General features: G+C 47.6%; 1 protein-coding gene across 1 annotated transcript in view; it reads right to left on the bottom strand.

Annotated features, from left to right (window-relative positions):
• Positions 1–22,041, bottom strand: part of FCHO2 (FCH and mu domain containing endocytic adaptor 2) — a 316,629-nt gene that overhangs the window by 75,180 nt on the left and 219,408 nt on the right. Inside the window, exons 13-14 of the mRNA XM_082267434.1 lie at positions 20,090–20,280; positions 140–164 (exon numbers count right to left, since the gene is read on the bottom strand). Coding sequence (XP_082123560.1) covers positions 140–164; positions 20,090–20,280 — 216 coding nt within the window. The remainder of the gene's footprint in view (positions 1–139; positions 165–20,089; positions 20,281–22,041) is intronic.

A 22,041-nucleotide genomic window follows, 5' to 3' on the forward strand; every position in this document is an offset into this window, starting at 1 on the left:
AATTGCCATCATAAAACTGAGGCAGCAGACTTTGCGAAAATTACTATTTGTGTCATTCTCCAAACTTTTGGCCACGGCTGTATATATAAAAAAAAAAGGGATTCATATGAAAATATTGGCACCCAAAATTTATACTTACTTGAAGCATTCCGGATCATGTGTGCCTAGAGAAAAGGCATAAAAATTATTTCAAAGTTTTATAGAACACAATGATATATATTAGGAGCAAAAGTAAATATAAGATATTCATTATGTAATGACCCTGATTTCAGATTGTTTTGGTCATGTGCATGCAGTACCTTTAATTTATAATTCCCGATCAGAAGAAGCTGAGCATATTTACATATATGTCAGTTCCTAGGCACCCCTGTTCTTCTATCCTCACAGCTTCCTATCATAAATTTTGTATTAGATTATCTACCACTAATTATGATCATTAGAGGATATTGATGAGGTTATCAGGGGGTGGGGTCTTGGAACAGGAAGAGCTCTTCCACTCCAGCTGCAGATTTTGTTTCTGTAGGTGTTATAGCATTATCAATTGCCCGGTTTCACAGGATATGAAGGATAGGGTCACCGTTAAAAGAAACCAGTCAAAAAATACAGCATGCAGGCATGCATATAGCCCTGCTCTCCTCCATCTAATGTATACTGTTATTGGTCAAAGAGGCTACCTATTGCATAAAAAAAAAAAAAAAAAAAAAAAAAAAAAAAAAACAGGTAAGTGTAGACTCGAACTGAAAAAAGTGCATTTTGGTCTTACTGTAAAATCTTTTTCTCTGATGTTCATTGACAGACACAGCTCAAGAATCTTCTTGACCATTGGTTTATGCTGCCCCCTACAGGAGTAGGACACTAGGCAGTAAAAAGCTTTACCATGCCTATGGGGCAGTCCCAGGGGGTATAATCTCACTTCCTGCTATAGGCATTCAGTTTTGTTTCAGGCAGTGTCAGAAGAAAAATAACCCAACTCAATAGAGGGGTGGGTGATGTGCCCATCAATGAACATCAGAGAAAAGGATTTTATGGTAAGACAAAAATCCAATTTTCTCTTACGTTTATTGACAGACACAGCTCCAGAATCTTCTTGACCAAAGCAGTTTCAAACATGAGGGAGTGGGGAAAAAAACAGCAGAAAAAAATCCCAAAGACTAAACCTAGCCAACCAGGTAACATGGAGCTCAACCACGAACAACTGGAGCTCATCTGAAAAAAACATACACCATCATAGAGGACCAGGTTCTCTCAAACAGCAGACTGCAAAACCTTGCGGCCAAAAGCAGCATTCGCAGATGCCAACACTTCTATCTTGTAAAATTTTGTGAAAGTGTGCACAGACGACCAAATGGCCGCCTTGCAAACCTGCATCACTGACGTCTGATGGCGGGAGGCCCAGGAAGCACTAAGCGCCTGCATAGAACGCGCCTTAACAGGGAAAGGAGGAACCTGACCCCGATTGAATAAGTCTGCACTACCGCCTGTCTGATCCATCTGGAAATGGTCACAGCAGACGCAGCCAACCCCTTGCGAGGTCCATCCGTAAGGACAAATAGTGAGTCTGATTTCCTAAATGACTCGGTAGTCGCCAGGTAAACCCTGATCCCCCGAACCACACCAAGAGAATGCAAGGCAATCTCCTTAGGATGCCTAGGCTTAGGACACAGGGAAGGCAACACAATGTCTTCAATTCGTTTAGATGGAAACCAGAGACAACCTTAGAAAGGAATGACTGACAAAGGCGAAGCGCCACTTTATCTCTGTGAACCACCAAATAAGGTGAACGACAAGACAAAGCAGCCAGCTCTGCGTGCAGAAGTATTCGCCACCAAGAAGGCTACCTTCTGGGGCAATGCAAGCAGAGGAAACTCACAAATATTTTCGAAAGGCAGATTCTGAGGAACTGACAGTACCAAATTGAGATCCCACAGAGGATACGGAGACCGCACAGGTGGAGCCAAGTGGCAAACCCCCTGAACAAAAGTGCGAACCAAGGAATGCATAGTCAAAGGACATTGAAAGAAAACCAAGGCTCAAACCTTGCCCTTGATAGTACCCAGGGCCAGGCGCTGTTCCACACCTCTTTGAAGGAATGCTAAAATTCGAGCCACCAAAAAAGAACAGGCAGAAACCCCCATAGACTTACACCGCGCAATGGTAAATCGACCTGCCTACGAATCTCTGCACCTTCCTGTTGAGGAGAAAGGCCAACAGGTCTACCTCGGAAGTTCCCCACCGGAGACACAGCTGATGAAAAACACCTCCGGATGAAGTGACCATTCTCCCTGGTCCAAAGCCTGTTGACTGAGGTAATCCGCCTGCCAATTTTCCACCCCTGGAATATGCCGGATACTTCCCGAGCTGTTAGGACACTTTTTGTGCCCCCTGGGTGATTGACGTATGCCACAGCTGTGACATTGTCCCATTGAATCCGTACCGGAAACTCCTGAAGACGAACCATCCAATGGGCCAGACAAATTCCGATCACCCAAAGTTCCAGTACATTGATCGGTAGTCTGAACTCCTAAAGAGTTCAAACCCCCTGAGCACATTTTGTGCCCAAGACACCTCCCCACCCGGACAGGCTTGCATCTGTGGTGATCACCGTCCAGTACAGGGAAAGGAAGGATCTTTCCTGTCGGAGAACGAAGCCACCAGATCAGAGACCCTCTCGTACCCTGGCTCAGCAGAGTCAGATTGTCTAGAGACTTTGGGATCTTGTCCCACTTGGTAAGAATCTCTCTCTGCAGAGGTCTCGTGTGGAACTGTGCAAATCGGACCGCCTTGAAGGTAGACACCATCAGGCCCAGCACCCACATGCAAGTCCTGAGAGACGACCGACTGCTGGGCAACAGAAGTCGAATGGCATCCTGCCGCTTCTGAAGCTTGTCCACCAGAAGAAACACCCTGGCTGAGGCCGAGTGCAGACCCAGATAGTCAGACTCAGATAGTCCAACTTGGTGGAAGGAACTAGAGCAGATTTCTGAAAATTCAATGTCCAACCAAACTCCTGCAGAGTCCGCACAGTGTTGTCCTTTAGAACAGTCTGAGACTCTGCTCGCAGAAGAAGTTTGTCCAGGTACCCAAGTACCGCAATCCCCCACTGTCACAACAATGCTAACAGCGGGGCCAACACTTTTGTGAATACCCGAGGAGCTGAGGCGGGACCAAAGGGTAATGTCACAAATTGATAATGTTCCTCGCCCACGGCAAAGCGCTGATGCACGACATATATCAGGATATGGAGGTAAGCGTTCTTGATATCGATAGAGGCCAGAAGATCCCCTTGATGAAGGGATACCACTACCGTACGAACAGACTCCATCCGGCTCTTCTGTACCTACACAAAGTGGTTCAGGGCTTTGAGGTCCAGGATTGGACGAACTTTGCCTTCCTTCCTGGGAACTGTAAACAGGTTTGAAAAAAACCCCAAAAACGTTCCAAGTTTGGAACCGGTACAATCCCCCCTTGTAGTAGCAAATCCTGTACTGCCCCGAAAAGACCATGCAGGCGGTCTGGGGACATACGCAGGTTGGAAGGAAAAAACCTCACTGGAGGATAATACCAAAATTCAATCTTGTAGCCGGACTGAATCAGCTCGTGGACCCACCTGTCTTGAATCAGAGAGGTCCACGGGTCCAGAAAAAAGCAAGGACGCCCCCCCCACCCGAAATACGAATGAGGGCGCCCCTTCAGGCAGAAGGGGGGTTGTCTGCAGGTCTGGAAGGACCTGCTCTCAGCTTACCAGGCTAGTGCCTCTAGGAACCTCCGGAGACAGTCCTAACGGATTTGGGTTCTTTTTCTTGAGACCCTGAGGAATGAAAAAGCCGCTTTTGAGTCGAGAAAAAAGGACCACGTCTGCAACGAGACTCCTTGCCCCTGGCAGCCTGTGGGAGGAGAGTACTCTTCTCTCCTGTGACTCCCTTATTGATTTCATCCAGGGAAGACCCAAACAGGCAATCCCCTACAAAGGGGAGATCCGATAAGGCCTTCTTGAAAGCTTGGTCTGCAGACCAGCAGTTCAGCCATATCATGTACTGAAGGATCACTGCAGCCACAGACAGCCTAGAAACTAAGGGAGCTGCATCCAGAGAGGAATCACAGATTATTATTATATAGGATATATATATCGCCGACAGTTTACGCAGCGCTTGATAAACTGTAACCCCTGGTCCGCCAGCTCCGCAAAGGCAGGGGGAAGATCCTGGCGCAAAAGCTTAGTCCACTCCGTCTTGGTCTGGAACACCAATGCAATGGTGAACACTGGCCTAAGGACTGAACCGGCCATAGTAAACATGTGCCGAACCAAGGTCCCCGCTTTCCTATCAAAAAGGTCCTTAAAAGTCAGAGACTCCTCCACCGGAATTAGAATGAATTTGTTCAGCCTGGAAACCTGAGAATCCACCACAGGTGGGACCATCCACTTTTTTAATAGGGACTCCTCAAAGGGGTACCTTCTAGTGAAACGCTTACGTACCGCCACATTGAGTTTAGGGCAACCCCACCGACTCGTAACAGTTTTGTCAGAATTGGAAGGAAAAGGAAAAGCCTTTGCCGCTTTTGAGGATTTTTGGGTACCGAAGGTGACCGGAGCCTCCGACGCAGCCTCATTCCCCATTTTTAAAGTTTCCCACACTGATACAATCAGTGCATCCACCAGCGCTTTTTCATGTGCAGCTGCAGTAGAAGAATCATCCTTACTATCAGAACACTCAGGGTGTGTGGACACAGACCCAGCAGGGTGACCCGCATCCGCGGCGGCCAGATCAGAATCTGAGGAGACAGGGGAGGCAGGTAAAACCTTGGACACTAAGGACTCCAGAGCCGCCGCCATTGCAGACAGGGTAGACTGGGATCCAGAAGGGCCTGCCGCCTCTGAGATGAGATCAGGGAATACAATTTGCTTGAAGGACTCCATGTTAACCACGTAAACACACAGGCAAAGCGAGAAAAAAACACTGCTAACTGACCCCCCCTGCCGCCGCGCTAGCGGCACCACAGGTTCCAGCACAACTTAACCGCTGCTATAGCAGAGAGAGGGAGAGCCGCAAGGCACCCACTGGAAATCACCCCCCCCCCCGGTCAGCACAGACACAGAGCAGAGCACCAGATGCTGTACACCATGCAGCGATCAGAGAGAAAGAGGAAGTCCAGGAGTCAGCACTGGAGGCCAACCGCCGCATCACCACCCACAAGGCTCCTAAAACATGGCCGCCACTCTATTCAATAGGAAACCACAAGAAAACGGCCGCCAGACTACACAAACATGGCCGCTGACATTACAGCCAGCCATCCACAACAAAATGGCTGCTCTATGCAGCGCCCACATGGCACCCGGGACCAACAGGAAACCCAGGGAAGCATTTTGGCAGTAAAGGGGGCCCTGGCAGGAGCCCCGACCAGGACAACTCCCCCTAAAAATCGCACGTTCAGCTGCTGACGGCGCACACCCTGGCCCCTTCCGCCCACTCGACACCCCTAAAAGGTTAACCTGAACAGGTATGGTCACTGGGGGGGGGGTGGTGGGTTGCAGGGTGTGGGCAGGGTGCGGCCAACCGCCGCATCACCGCCCACAAGGCTCCTAAAACATGGCCGCCACTCTATTCAATAGGAAACCACAAGAAAACGGCCGCCAGACTACACAAACAACGATGATGGGAGGATGGTTACAGAGGACACAGAGAAGGCAACTGTGCTAAATGCTTTTTTCTCCTCAGTCTTTACACAGGAAAAGGAGGGGTATACTGACCACGACTGTATGGTTAGCAGTACATCACCGGACAACATTAACACAAATAAATCTATAAAGAACTCAGTAAAGATATATCTAGGAACTGTACCAGGTGACTGGAGGAAAGCGAACGTGATACCAATATTCAAAAAAGGGCAGAGGCATATCCCGGAAATTATAGGCCGGTCAGCCTGACATCAATAGTATATAAATTACTGGAAGTGATGATAAGGGACTATATTCAAGAATTTTGCTAAAGTCAACAGTATCGACAGCAGTAATCAGCACGGGTTTTCAAAAGGACGTTCTTGTCAGACCAATCTGTTAACATTCTACGAGGAGGTGAGCTGTGAGTTAGATAGGGGGAGACCCGTGGATGTGGTGTATCTGGATTTTGCTAAGGCATTCGATACAGTCCCCCACAAACGATTAATTTACAAAATAAGGTCCTACAGGCTTAGACCACAAGGTTTGCTCTTGGCTGGAAAACTGGTTAAAGGGGCATGTCCAAAGGGTGGTAATAAGTAACACGTACTCAGACTGGTCTGGAGTGGTAAGCGGGGTCCCCCAAGGCTCAGTCCTGGGACCCATTTTGTTCAATTTTTTCATAAACAGCGTTGAGGACAGGATCACTAGCTCAATCTCAGTTTTTGCAGATGACACAAAATTAAGCAGGGCAATAACTTCACATCATGATGCAGAAATCTTACAGAATGACCTGTACAAAATAACAGAGTGGGCAACAACTACATGGAAAATGAGGTTTAATGTGGAGAAGTGTAAGGTATTGCACTTGAGTACTAAAAACAACCGCAAAATATGCATGGGGGGGGGGGAGAATATCTGGGGGAATCAAGAATGGAGACAGATCTGGGAGTCTTAGTAGAATATAGACTAAGCAATAGCATGCAATGTCAAGCTGCAGCTGCCAAAGCCGGCAGAATATTAGCATGCATAAAGAAGGAGATATATTCCAGAGATAAAACTATAATCCTACCACTTTATAAAACTCTGGTACGGCCACATCTGGAGTACTCTGTCCAGTTCTGGTCACCAATCCTCAGAAAGGATGTGCTGGAACTGGAAAGAGTCCAAAGAAGGGCAACTAAGCCAATTAGGGGATTGGAGGACCTAAATTATGAGGAGCGTTTACAAGTGCTCAATTTATTCTCCCCAGAGAAGAGACACCCGAGAGGGTGAGCATAGAAAACAAACTATTCAGTCGCAAGGAGTGTAAGAGAACACGAGGCCATTCAATGCGATTAGAGGAGAAGCGATTTAAGCTCAGGCTACGCAAGGGTTTTTTTACAGTAAGGGCAATAAGAATGTGGAACTCTCTTCCACAAATGGTGGTAACTGAGGGGAGTATGGCTACTTTTAAAAGACTCTTGGACGTACATCTCAAAGATGAAAAAATTCAGGGGTATGGGAAATGAATATGTCCACACACACCTACACAGGTTGAACTGGATGGACTATTGTCTTTATTCAACCTCAACCACTATGTAACTGAAAACCCACAATCAGTGTTAATTTTGACATCAAAATTCAATTTAGTTTTAGTCATAGTCTTTTGACTAAAATGCCATTTAATTTTTAGATGTATTTTAGTCATTTGCAATTTTTTTGTCATATTTTAGTTGACTGAAATGGAATGGGTTTCGTTAAATTGGAATGCATTATTAAAGCATTTCTCTAGAATTTCCAAACTCCTTATATACTCCTGGAGTAAACAAAAATCGGTCTGAAGAGGCCTATAATGCACAGTGAGTGCTCTGGATGGTCCGAGGAGGCCTGTAATGCAAACACTGCTCTGGACAGACATCTGAGGAGGTCTTCAATGCTGCACACAGTGCTCTGGACAGTCGGAAGGCTTGTAATGCCGCACACAGTGCTCCAGCAGGTAGCCTGAGGAGGCATGTAATTGTGCACACAGTGCCCTGGAAAGTTGGGAGGCTTCTAATGCTGCACAGTGCTCCAGACGGTCATCTGAGGAAGCCTGTAATGCTGCACAGTGCTGCTCTGGATGGTCATCTGAGGAGGCCTCAGATGCTGCACAGTGCTGCTCTGGACGGTCACCTGAGGAGGCCTGTAATGCTGCACAGTACGGTCATCTGATGAGGCCTCTAATGCTGCACAGTGCTGCTCAGGACGGTCATCTGAGGAGGCCTGTAAAGCTGCACAGTGATAAGCACGGCACACCACTAAGCACTCTACAGTCCCTGCCTTGCGTGCTTGGAGGGAAAACACTCATGGGCTTTACAGCTGGAGCTCCGGGGAAAGCGGAAATTTGCGTGGGTAAAAATCTCTCCCTCACATTTTCATTCCATTTTCATTCGCTGCCGAAAATTGGAATTAAGTTTTGTTATAGTCTTTGTCAATTGACAAAAATTTTGATTTAGTTCTGTCACTGGAAACATGATGAAAATTTTGATGAAAATACTTTGTCAACGAAATGAACACTGCCCACGATGGTCCAGTTTAACGGATCCAAATTCTTGGCAGTCTCCCAAGTATGTAGACTGCATATGGGGCAATGAAATCATTCCTACAATAAAACACATACACACCCCGCTGTTCTTGAACCCGGTGAACAAGTTTTGTTCCAGAGGATAATGCAACTGTTTATGCACCTCCAACTTCTTTCTTAGGTCTATTAGCAGCTTAACTGAGATATACATTAGAAATATTTATAGCTGTGCGGCAATGTCACATAATGAGGGGTCACACATTTCACATAACAAACTAAAAGATGAAATAGGAGACATCTTCAATGACCACTACCAAATGACAATGAAGTATAAAGTACTATAAATAGTGACAAAGGAAAACAAGCAGCTGGGAAAAGTCCACAGAGGTTGATCTGAGTTTGCAAATAACTTCAGACTCATTAACATCAAAAGAAGATACATAACTCCAGTGTTATAGGAGACTAATCAGACAATACAATGAAATTTACAGACACAATAAATCATAATACAATTGTCTTTCAAGAGACAGTCAATATTTGTAAAGCATTTTCATGAATAATCACTTGTGTGTGTATTGGATACAACTCATGGCATAGCATACAATAATCAGTAATTACTCCTACAGTCTTTGTATACGTTATCACATATACACACTGTCACACATACACCTTCAATGGAAAGGACAACTGTAAAACGGTGTACGTATGACCAAATCAGTAACTATACTTTAAAAATGAAGTTATATTTCTAATCATGCAATGTACTCACCGGGCTTTGCCTCTGTATTTAAAAAAAAGAATAGAAAAGAAAGTTAAAATTATTAACAAAGCATTGAACATTCCACACTATTGTACCTATATATCAAAATGTGAAGATACAGAAAGGAGAATTTATAAAAACTGGAGCAGCCAGTCTGGAGCAACTGTACATGGCAACCAATCGGCATCTATAATTTCCAAATTTACCTGAATAAGCCAAAGATGGAAGCTTATTGGCTACCATGCACAGCAGCTCCATATTCTGTCTGCTTCCATCAAGGAAAGTCGGCACGTCTTGGGATTTCCATTTACGGACAATAGAAAGTCTGGCAGCCAGCAATATATGTGTTGCAATCTTTTTTGTTGTGGAAGGGTAGGTATGAATACTTTTCGAAGGCACTGTATAAACCATTGTACTAATATAATGTGACAAAAAATTGGAACTACCCCAAATTTATTCTCTGGGGTGTCTGTTTTCAGAAAATATATAATGGTTGGGGGTTTTCCGGACTAAAATTATTTTTTAAGATTCTTTCACACAATTATTCCAGTTATCAGTTTAGGCACAATTAAAAAAAAAAAAAAAAAATCAGTTTACATCAGTTTCTCATTAGTTTCTTATCAGATTTTTAGCAGTCGTACATCAGGACTGTTTGCATCCAATTTTTGGTCTGTTCTGTTTTAATGGAAGAAAAATAGGGCTTAGATCCCTTCCAAAAAAACTGAATTTTTGTAAAATCTTACCTGTAAAATTTCTTTCTCTGAGTCCTCCGACAGTCGCCGCCTCTTCATATTCGTCACAATGGGGTATTAGACTTTGCTCCGAAGGAGTAGCTAGGCAACAGAATATGTTAACATTAAAGCTTTTAACATATCCCACCCTCAAGGGGTGGTCCCCTCAGTCAATACCCTCCTACTTCCTGCAACCATATCTCAGTTTCAGTGGAATAGCAGTAGAGTATATAACCAAAACCCCAAAAGAGGGGCGGGGGCGTGACTGTCGGAGGACTCAGAGAAAGGAATTTTACAGGTAAGATTTTACAAAAATTCCGTTTTCTCTTACGTCCTCCGACAGTCGCCGCCTCTTCATATTCGTCACAATGGGGACGTCCCAAAGCAGTGCAAACATGAGGGGTGGAAAATGCATCCGCGCCGTAAGGCAACGCAGTCTCCGCATCAAAGAAAGGAACCTTACCAAAGGAAGGAAACCAGCTGGGCAATAGGAAAAAAACTTGCTCAACAGGAGCAACAACCCAGGAAAAACAAATAACCAGGGGATAAAAGAAAAACTTATCCCAACAGCCAGGGATCCCAACAGGAGAATCTAGGGAACAGCCGCACTAAGAACCTTGCGGCCAAAGGAAGCATCCGCCGATGCCTGAACATCCACCTTGTAGAATTTTGTGAAAGTATGTACGGTCGACCAGGTCGCCGCCTTACACACCTGGGCTACAGAAGCCCCATGACGACAGGCCCAAGACGTACTCAGAGATCTAGTAGAGTGCGCCTTCACAGGCATAGGGGGAACTTTCCCCTGCAAGACATATGCCTGTTCAACGGTCTGCCTGATCCATTTGGCGATGGTAGAAGCCGACGCCGCCATGCCCTTCCGAGGACCCTCTGGAAGAACAAACAAAGAATCCGTCTTTCGAAAAGACTCAGACGATTTAAGGTAAACCTTAATCGCCCGAACAACATCCAAAGAATGTAGTCTCACCTCTTTCGGATGTTTAGGCTTCGCGCACAGCGAAGGCAAGACAATATCCTCATTGAGATGGAATTCCGAAACTCGCTTCGGAAGAAAGGAAGGATTAGGTCGCAAGACCACCTTATCCAAGTGAATAACCAGATACGGAGACTTGCAGGACAAAGCCGCCAGCTCCGACACTTTTTGGACAACATAGACAACGAGATCTCCCTGATCGGTTCAAAAGGAGCACGTTGTAACACAGATAGAACGAGATTCAAGTCCCAAGGGGGCAGAGGACCCCTCCTAGGAGGAACCAGATGCCGCACTCCCTGAACAAAAGTGCCAACCAAGGAGTTGGAAGCCACGGGACGTTGAAAAAGAACGGCCAGCGCAGACACCTGACCCTTTATCGTAGCCAGCGCCAAACGCTGATCGACACCTGTTTGAAGGAAGGACAACACTCGGGAAACCGAGTACGTGCGGGGTGAAAACCCCCTGGACTCACACCAGGCAAAATAGGCCTTCCAAGTACAGTAGTAAACCTTCCCCGAGGAAGACTTCCTCGCGTTGATCAAGGTATGAACGAACTCAGGGGAGAGACCCCTCTCCTTCAGGACCTCGGTCTCAACAGCCAGGCCGTCAAAGCCAGCGACTGTAAAGCAGGATGGTATATCGGCCCTTGAGACAGGAGATCGTCTCGAAGAGGCAGACGCCACGGGGCGTCGACCGCCAGATTCACGAGGTCTGCGTACCAGGACCGGCGTGACCAATCCGGCGCCACAAGAATCACTGTGCTGCGTTCCGAGTGTAACCTGCGAAGGAACCTGGACAGCAACTGAATCGGTGGAAACGCGTACATCAGCTTGTACTGATGCCACAGGGCCACTAATGCGTCCGACGCGTCTGCCCGAGGGTCGCGCGTCCTTGCCACGAACCTTCTCACCTTGTTGTTGAGACGAGACGCGAACAGGTACACATCTGGAAGACCCCACTTTGCGCACAACATCTGGAAGACAGCCGGGTGGAGAGACCATTCCCCCTGATCCAGGGTCTGGCGACTCAGATAGTCCGCCTGCCAGTTCTCCACCCCCGGAATGTGAACCGCCGTTATCGCCGGGACATGAGTCTCGGCCCAGGACAGAATGTCGGCCACTTCTCGAGCCGCTCGGGCACTCCTGGTGCCCCCTTGGTGGTTGATGTAGGCCACCGCCGTGGCATTGTCCGTCTGCACCCGAACCGGGCAGCCCTGCAGCCGGTCCGTCCAACGATGAAGACAGAGATTTATCGCACGCAATTCCAGAATGTTGATCGGAAGGGAGGACTCCCCCTCCGACCAAGTTCCCTGGGCGGACAGAACGCCCAGAACACCACCCCAGCCCGACAGGCTGGCATCCGTGGTGATCACCGTCCACGAGATAGGACGAAAAGACTTGCCCCCCGACACCATCGGGGACTGGAGCCACCACAGAAGGTCCCTTCTGGTGCGATGGCCCAACGAGATTTGAAGATCCAGAGATTGAGGTCGCCCGTCCCACCTGGACAGGATCTCCGCTTGGAGACCCCGCGTGTGAAACTGGGCGAAGGGAATCGCCTCGAAGGCCGAGACCATCAATCCCAGACATCTCATGCACGTCCGCAGAGACGAGTGCGGAAAGTCCCTGAGGGACCCGACTTCCTCCTGAAGAGTTCTGAGTTTGTCTTCCGGCAGGAAGACCTTCGCCTGAACCGAGTCCAGGATCATTCCCAGGTAGGGAAGACGAACCGACGGACTCAGTGTCGACTTTGGAAAAATTATCGTCCAACCAAACTCCTGCAGAGTTTGCATCGTGACAGACAGGTCCTTCTCCAGACCCTGGCTGGTCGCAGACCGAACCAGAATGTCGTCCAGATACCCCAGGAAGGAGATGCCCTGGGCTCTCAATAATGCCAGAACCGGTGCAAGCACCTTGGTGAAAACCCGCGGAGCCGAGGCGAGACCAAAAGGTAACGCCACGAACTGGTAGTGATCCTCCGCAATGGCGAATCTAAGGTACCTCTGGTGACCCTCGAAAATGGGGATGTGAAGATACGCATCCTTCAAATCGATGGAGGCCATGAATTCCCCTGGAACCAGGGCAGCCACCACCGACCGCAGGGATTCCATGCGGAACTTGCGAACCCGCACAGAGCGGTTTAGAGCCTTCAAGTCCAGAATTGGACGAACCTTGCCCTCCTTCCTGGGCACGGTGAACAGATTGGAATAAAACCCCCCGAAATCTGTCCCGATGAGGCACCGGAACCACCACTCCCTGAGCCCTCAGGTCTCGCACCGCCAGGTGCAGGTCCCGTAAACGCTCTGGAGAAAGTTCAAGATTTGAGGCAAAAAATCTGCTCTCCGGCCGAGAGAGAAACTCGATCTTGTAACCAGATCGAACGATCTCCTGAACCCACCTGTCCCGCACGCGGGCCAACCAGGGTTGAAGAAAACCGAGCAAGCGTCCCCCCCACCCCAAAACTGGGTGAGGGCGCCCCTTCAGGCCGCACTGTTATGGGCAGCGGGTCCGGACTTCTGTTTTCCAGACCAGGGCTTCTTTTGAGAGCCTTGTCCCTTGAACGGTTTGCCCTTGTAGTGCGACCGAAAGGCACGAAAGGACCCCTGAGGGGGCCGAAAATTAGCATGCTTCTTCCCAGAAGCCCCCTTAGCCTTGGGGAAATGGGGCAAGAGAGTGCTCTTACCTCCGGTGATCCCCTTAATCAACACATCCAAGGACTCATCAAAAAGGCGAGACCCATCATAAGGCAGATTGGCTAAGGTCTTACGTGAAGATTGGTCCACCGACCAACACTTCAACCAAACCAGGCGGCGAGACAACACCGCCACGCTGTGTACACGTGCAGCCAACGGGACTAAGTCCAAGTCCGCATCACACAGATACATGACACCCTGGTGGATTTGATCCACCATATCCAGGGTCGCCGGCGAGGCCGAATCGGCCACTAGGACGCGCCTAAGCATCTGCGTCCAACTTGCGACAGCCTGGGCCGCCATGAGAGAGGCAAACAGAGCTTTAAGCATAGAACCCGTAACAGAATAAGTATGACGGGCAAGAGACTCCATTCTTCTATCCGTGGCATCACGGAACACCGGGGAATCCTCTGCAGGCATCGCAGGAATCGCAATGGATTTGTTCAAAACCGCAATTGCGTGATCCACCGGGGGTGGTACACACCACCGTTCATCAGTGGAAGGCGAAAAAGGATAACGCAGCTTGAACCTACTTGGCACAGCAAAAGGTTTGCGTAAATTGCGCCATTGTTCCTTAACAGCGCGCTGAAAATCATCATTGCAGGGAAAAACCTGCAGCGTCTTGCGTTTTCTCTGCGTCCCATGAGCCGCCAAGGCAGCGGGGGGACACACTTCATCCTGCAAACGCAGCGTTTGTTTTATGGAAGCAATCAATTCATCCATGATTGCAAGCTCTTCAGGCGAGCAAGGGGGAGAATTATCAACCCCCTCCACCTCGGACCCCACTAGATCCAGGGAGAAGCGGGACCCCGATAAGGAGACCCCCGCCACAACAGCCCCATCACCTTCACCCTCAGAATCAGAGGAAATAGAAACTCTGGGTCTTTTAGCAGATTGAGCAGCCACCAGCATCTGCACTTGAGCAGCAAGGCCGGCCACAATAGTTGCCAAACCCCCCCCTGGGGGGGAAACAGCGGTCCCCTGGCTTTCCACCAAGGTGGCAGAAAATTTGCCCTCCTGAGAATCCATTGCCCCAATAGGATAAGCCGGAGAATAAAGGGTTAACTGCCCCTTTAACAAGCGCGGCGAGCGCAGCCCACCGCACCACACACAAGCACAATGAGACCCCCACAGGGACAATAAACTGACACAGGCAATGGATATAGCAAGAACAGAAGGATAAAACCTGAGGAGACCCTCGCCGCCGCTGCTGCCTCGATCGGTGTACCCAGGAGAAGAGGAAGTGATGAGACCAGGGCGCTCTATTAAAGCCTATGGGAGGCTACAAGAAAATGGCCGCCATGCATGTAGAACATGCGGCCGGAGCGAGTGCAGGCAAAATGGCGCCGTTTGGCGCCGAAACCGCCGCTCCTACAGTACAGTAATGCACATAACACCATCCATATAAAAAAAAAAAAACATGGCAGATCGCCGCAGCGATCGCTGTATTGTGCCCAAACATGCCACAAAACATGCCCCACAGCACACAGCTTCTCACACTGAACAAGGCTGACACAGACAGTGTCACACAGCTCCCCCCCCCCTCTTGCAGCCCGCAGCATGCAGCAGAGTGATAGGGAGACAAACAGTGTGAACAGAGGCAGGTTACACAGTCCCAGACTGACACCCCCCCAGACAGACAGGTCCCCACATAGATACACTTACCTCTCAATGGTGTGGGGGACCCGCACAGGCGAACAAGCCGCTGCACATGACGCAGGGAGAGTCGCATACAAGACGCACAAAATGGGGGTTAAGAAACCGCACAGCGTCCAGTGAGGTAGCCACCTCACCAATCATCCCTGCACCGAACAGGGATGGGTCGTTCACTGTGCCAGGAGCGTTACCTGGCTGAACGCTCGATGGCAGGCCGGGAAGCCACTGACCCACAACCTGCGACCAGGGGGATCAGCCCGAGACCCAGCCCGCATGATCCTCTTCGTCAGAAGAACTAACTAATGCTGACAAAAAGAACAGCTAAGTAAAGAGAGAGAAAAAACTGAAACAAAAATCAAAAAAGAAGAAGAGGCTGGGGCACAAAGCCCCAGCTCAGAGAGAACCAGCTACTCCTGACAAGCTAGACATTGAAACTGAGATATGGTTGCAGGAAGTAGGAGGGTATTGACTGAGGGGACCACCCCTTGAGGGTGGGATATGTTAAAAGCTTTAATGTTAACATATTCTGTTGCCTAGCTACTCCTTCGGAGCAAAGTCTAATACCCCATTGTGACGAATATGAAGAGGCGGCGACTGTCGGAGGACGTAAGAGAAAATGGATTTTTATAAGTACTTACCGTAAAATCCTTTTCTTTGAAGTCCATTGACAGACGCAGCTCTTATGGTTCTTATACCATTGGGTTATGCTGCCCACTACAGGAGTAGTACTAGACAGGAAAAAAACAGTTTACCACGCCTACGGGGGCTGTCCCTATAGGCATAACCCCACACACCGTGCTCCAGCATACCAGTTTCATTGCAAGCAGTGAGAAAAAGACACAAACCATCCCTATATGAGAGGGGCGGGGTCTGTGCCTGTCAATGGACTTCAGAGAAAAGGATTTTATAGTAAGTTCTTACAAAAATCCAGTTTTCTCTATCGTCCATTGACAGACGCAGCTATTATGCTTCTTATACCATTGGAACGTCTCACAGCAGTGTAGGCATGATGGTTGGGAAGAAAGCAAACCAAATAGTTAACTTAAACTCCAAAGGCTAAACTTAGCCAACTGGGTAAAATGAAGCTCAACCAGGAACAACAGGAGCTCACCATGAAAGAAAAAAACCCCGTAAAGAGAAACAAACGAGTCTCTTTTAAACAGCAGCATGCAAAACCTTGCGGCCAAAGGATTCATTCGAAGATGCCAACAAATCTACCTTGTAGAATTTTGGAAATGTGTGCACAGACGACCAAGTCGCCGTCTTACAAACTTGCACTACTGAGGCCTGATGGCGAAAAGCCCAAGAGGCACTCAGCACTCTAGTAGAATGCGCCTTCAAAGACAAAGGAGGAATCTGACCCTTCAACGAATAAGCCTGAACAACTGTCTGCCTATTCCACCTGGATATAGTCGCAGCAGACGCAGCCAAGGGAGGTCTTTACGAGATCCCTCAGTAAGGACAAAAAGAGCACCTGATTTCTTTAAATTCAGTGACCGTCAGGTAAACCCTGATCGCCCGAACCACATCCAGAGAGTGCAAAGCAATTTCCTTGGGATTCTTAGGTTTAGGACAGAGTGAAGGCAACACAATGTCTTCATTTAGATGGAAATCATACACCACCTTAGGGAGAAAAGACGGATTAGGTCGGAGTACCTGTGGACCAACAAATCGGGCGAACGACAGGACAGCGCCGCCAATTCAGACACTCTGCGGGCAGAAGTAATTGCCACCAGAAAAACAACTTTCTAGGATAAAGAAAGCAGAGAAATCTCCCTAATGTTCTCAAATGGAGGCTTTTGAAGAACAGACAAAACCAGATTGAGATCCCACGGAGGCAACGGGGATCTACTCGTGGGAGCCAGATGACCCACCCCCTGAATAAAAATGTGAATCAAGTCATTAGCAGCCAACGGACGTTGGAAGTAAATAGCCAAGGCCGACACTTGGCCCTTAATAGTGCCCAAGGCCAAACGCTGGACACTATTGGTGCCCCCTTGATTGATGTAAGCCACAGCCGTGGCATTGTCCGATTGGATCCGATCCGGAGAATTGCGTAGCTGATTTGTCCAGTGGATGAGGCAAAGGGTGAATGCTCTGAGCACTAGAATATTGATCGGTAAGGAAGATTCCTTTGTTACCAGGTCCCCTGGGCACAGAGCTTCCCCAGCACTCCACCCCAGCCTGACAGGCTGGCGTCTGTGGTGACCACTGTCCAAAACAGTGGTAGGAAGGACTTGCCCTGATACAATGCTGGCGACTGGATCCACCAGGATAGACCAGACCTCGTGAGTTGGTTCAAGCGTATAATTTTGCCTAAAGACTGTGGATCCCTGTTCCATTTGGCAAGAATCTCTTTTTGCAGAGGTCTCGAGTGAGACTGAGCAAACGGAACCGCCTCGAAGGTTGATACCATCAGACCCAGGGCTCTCATGAAAGTCCAGAGTGAGGACAGATTGGTTTCCAACAGCAACCGGATCGCTCCCTGCAACTTCTGAAGTTTTTCCAAGGGAAGAAAGACCCTCGCTAAGGCCGAATCTAGAGTCGGCCCCAGATAATCCAACCTCACTGAAGGCATCAGAGCAGACTTTTTAAATTGATAGTCCACCCGAATTGCTGAAGGGTCTGAACTGTAATTGACAGGTTGCCCAACAGAGCCGAGTGAGAGTCGGCTCTCAATAGGAGATTGTCCAGATATCCCAGGATCGCAATCCCTTTTTGGCGCAACAAGGCCAATACCGGGGCCAGTACCGTGGTAAAGACTCTGGGAGCAGAGGCGAGACAAAAGGGTAACGCCAAAAATTGAAAATGCTCCTCTGCCACCACAAAGCGGTCCAAGATTGGACGCACCCTGCCCTCTTTCCTGGGCACCGTGAACAGGTTTGAATAGAAACCTTGGAAGCGTTCCTGTGGAGAAAATGGCACAATCACTCCTTGAGCAAGGAGATCCTGCACTGCGTCCCAGGGATCCTTCAAACGATCAAGAGACAGGCGTAGATTTGACTGAAAGAACCTGTCCGCTGGCCGGGACCTAAATTTGTTCTTATACCCGGAACAAATCATTTAGTGAAGCCATTTGTCTTGAATGAAGGAAGTCCAGGGTTCCTGAAAGAAGAGCAGATGTCCCCCCACCCCAGAAATGGGTGAGGGCGCCCCTTAATGCTGAAGAAAACTTGTCCGCAGAACTGGACTGGCTGGTCTTGCCTGACCATGGCTTTTTAGCCCCTCCAGAAGCCCTTAACGGCTTACCTTTTTCTTGCGCCCGAGGCACTAAAAAAACGTCTATGAGCGGTGAAAGAAGGCCCCACGTTTACTACGGGTTGCCTTACCTTTGCAGGATTGAGGAAGAAGAGTACTCCAAGGCCTTCTTGGAAGCCTGATCTGCCGACCAGCTCTTCAGCCACACCATGCGTCTTTTGGCATTCCCCCACAGCCGACACTCTGGCCACCAGGGGAGCTGCATCCAAGGATGCAGCATACAGGAACACCAGGGCCTGGGCCATCTGGTCAATAGGTTCCATCAGCTCCGGGGAAACTAAGGCTGGCCATACACTATACAATTTTCGTTCAACTTTGCTTTAGATTTACCAAAACCATGTGATATAGGGTCAAACCTAAACACTTTCAATGTGTATGCAATCTGGCAGGCCCTTGCACTACATAGTTTAAGGTAAATCTAAAGGAAATTGAATAAGAAAATTGTATAGTGTATGGCCAGCTTAAGTCAGCATCTAGGTTCCCCTTAAAAACCTTTACCAATTCCGTAAACGTCTGATACCAAAACAGACACAAAAATCGGTTTCAGGATTGAACCCGCCAACACATGAAGGTGGCAGGAAAGGGATTCCACCCGCCTGTCCACCGGGTCTGTAAACACAGGGAAATCTTCCACAGGCACTATGGTAGATTTGTTTAACCTGGATGCAGGATGATCCACCTTAGGCGGTACCGTCCGAAGGTTAGAATCCGTCTCAGCAAAGGGATATCGGCATTTAAAGCGCTTAGGCACTACTAGCACGTGCTTGATGCGCCGCCACTGTTCATTAACAACATCATTAAAATTCTTGGGACAAGGGAAATCCTTGCCAAATTTTTGGGGTTTTGCAGGAGCCAAAGGACACCCATGTCCCTGCTGGTGTGGGCTCATCTGCCATTTTTAAAGTTTCCCTTACTAAAACAATCAAGGCTTCCACCAAAGCGCGTTCCCGCGCTGCAGCTGAAGAGGACAGGTACTCTTCACCATCCGATTGCGAGGACAGTGATCCCTCAAGGAGGGGGGGGGGGGCGTCCGTGGCAACCAAATCAGCCTCTGAATCAGAGAACCCCACCGATGACGAAGAAGGTTTTTTATCTTAATGCATTCTATGCATTGAGATAAAAAGCCTTCTGTGTGCAACAGCCTCCCCAGCCTGAGGTCCCTCTCTGTCCAGTGAGGTCAACGAGTGTCTCAGCCATCTGAGATTTTCCTTCCTGATTGGCTGAGACACAGCAGTGGCGCAATTGGCTCCTGCTGCTGTCAATCAAAGTCAGCTAGCCAATCAGGAGAGAGATGAGGCGGAGCCAGGGCTGTGTCTGAATGGACACGGGGAGCTGTGACTTAGCTCGGGTGCCCCCATAGCAAGCTGCTTGCTGTGGGGGCACTGAAAAGGAGGGAAGGGCCAGGATCACAGAAGAGGGACACGAGAAGAGGAGGATCTTGACCGCTCTGTACAAAACCACTGCAACAGTGCATGCAAGTATGACAGGTTTATTATTTTTATAGGAAAAAAAAAAACTAGACTTCACAATCACTTCAGGATTCAGTACATTTTCACAAACCGGATATTGAGGGATTGACTAAACTCCACCCATATGACAGAGCCCTATCACAATTACTCAGAAGGATATCTGAAAGATACTTTAAATATATACAAACTGCTCAAATAGCATCTGCAACATCAGCAATGAAATATACTTGGCTCCGTAACTTTTTTCATTCGTCTTGTGGCTATTATCATGTTGATTACTATCAGCAAGTTGCACAAAAGTTGAACTTTATACATGATTTAGAACAAAGGTCACACAAATACTCACAGAAGGTGCTGGTGAAAGGGATATATTTCCAATAGAAACCTTCAGTTCATCTAAGGAGGCCATAGTATGATGGGAGCCATTATTGGGCTGCACAGGTTTGATCTCAACATGAAATTTTTTAGGCCCATCATCATCAGGCTCAGAATCACTTGAAGAGTAAAAATGATTTTCTTTGGTATGTGTGCATCAGTTAAGAAAAACTTTTGATCAATTACAGTTATATTAAAATATAACACCATCGCCTAATAATACAAGAGAAAAGAGCAATCAGCATTTAGAAAAATCAAATGCCTTTGGTTATCCAATAAAGAGAAAAATTGAAAGATACAGAATTCCGCAGGCATTTAGTAATCAGAAAGAGCCATGTATTCACAACAAAAGAAAAGAAAACACCAAATAGTACAGTGGTCTTGTAAAGTGAATCAATGATTACTATATTTTAAAAGGTTAAAGTATATGTGAACCATCATCTGGTAAAACAACCCATTCAGTTGAAAATAGAAGTGAAAGGCAAAACATTTATGTATACATATAAAAAAAAGCATTATAAAAAAGGGAAGAAAAGATATTAAGTGATCACATACCTTCTGTTCTCAGCTGCACAAGGTGCTCAGAGAGCCTAGGGAGGAGAAACAGCAGAACACTGTCCCTTCCAGTGAATGGCTCTGTGGGGTGTCTCAGCACAAGTCTGATCATTGGAAGAGAGCAGGCTGAATTCCCCGAACAGTGAACAAAGAATGACCACACTGTGCTCTCTCATGCTTAGTGTGGTCAATTTTTATTAGGAAAGCAGAGGTACTGAAAGGGACAACAGTTGTCACATAACAGAAGCAATACAAAGAGAAAGGGGATACATGGTATAGCAGGTACAGTGCCTTAAAGTATTCATACCCCTTGAATTTTTCCACATTTTGTTATTATACAACCAAAAAAAGTACCGTATTTTCCGGCGTATAAGACGACCCCCCTATTACATGATCTACCGGTAATACTTATACTTAGGTTACCTTGGAGATATTATACTCGGCGTATAAGACGACCTCCCATTTTTGGGGGATTATTTTGAGGTTCAAAAGTAGTCTTATGCGCCAGAAAATACAGTAAATGTATTTTATTGGGATTTTATGTGATAGACCAACACAAAGTGGCACATAATTGTGGAGTGGAAGGTCCTAGGGCGGAAATGATATAGAGTGATAACAGGAGTGCTTAAAAAGCTCAAAAGAGCTGTTTTTGGCAAATGACTTTGGGACTAATCATATATATAATACCTGAGTGTAATACTGAATATTCTCAATGAATATAGATATGAAAATTGGACCCAGAGCTGAGGATACTACATAATACTCAAATTCCTACCAGGAAGGCTTGAAGGAGTGATTACAACCCTCAGGGTCTGCGGGCATAAAGTACCGGCAATAGTGGGGAGCATAGTGAGCCGAGCTTATAAATAAAAAACTGAGATCTGAAATATATACATCCCTATTCAAACTCAGACGAACTAGAAAAAAGTAAGAGAAAATGAAAAAATCAAAAAAAGATGGCGGTGAAAAATTACCCAAATTAAGCGCAAGCCCAGCTTCTATTAAAAAATACATGACCTGTTGACTGAATCTGAGTAGCCCCGGATGTTATGCGGTTTATAATTGTCTTATTACATGAGATGTATGTTCTATACCCCCCCCTTTTTGGGGGGTGGGTACCTGGAGGTAGGGGACGGTGTGTGATTGAGGTTGTGTGGGTGTGTATGGTGTGGTTAGTCTTGTTGGTGTGGGTTTTTTTTTTTTTTTGCTCCCTCCCCCCCCCCCCCATCTCTGTGACAACCGGTTGGGAGTGTAGCCTCGCAGTTGCTTGGTCCTCCTGGCTCTTTGTGGTACGCATCCCATTTTTTCCCCTTCCCCCCCCCCCCCCTTGATTTGGGCCGGTTGGTCCCTCTCTAT

Source organism: Pelophylax lessonae, assembly GCF_965119305.1.
Source record: "Pelophylax lessonae genome assembly, chromosome: 1".
NCBI lineage: Eukaryota > Metazoa > Chordata > Amphibia > Anura > Ranidae > Pelophylax > Pelophylax lessonae.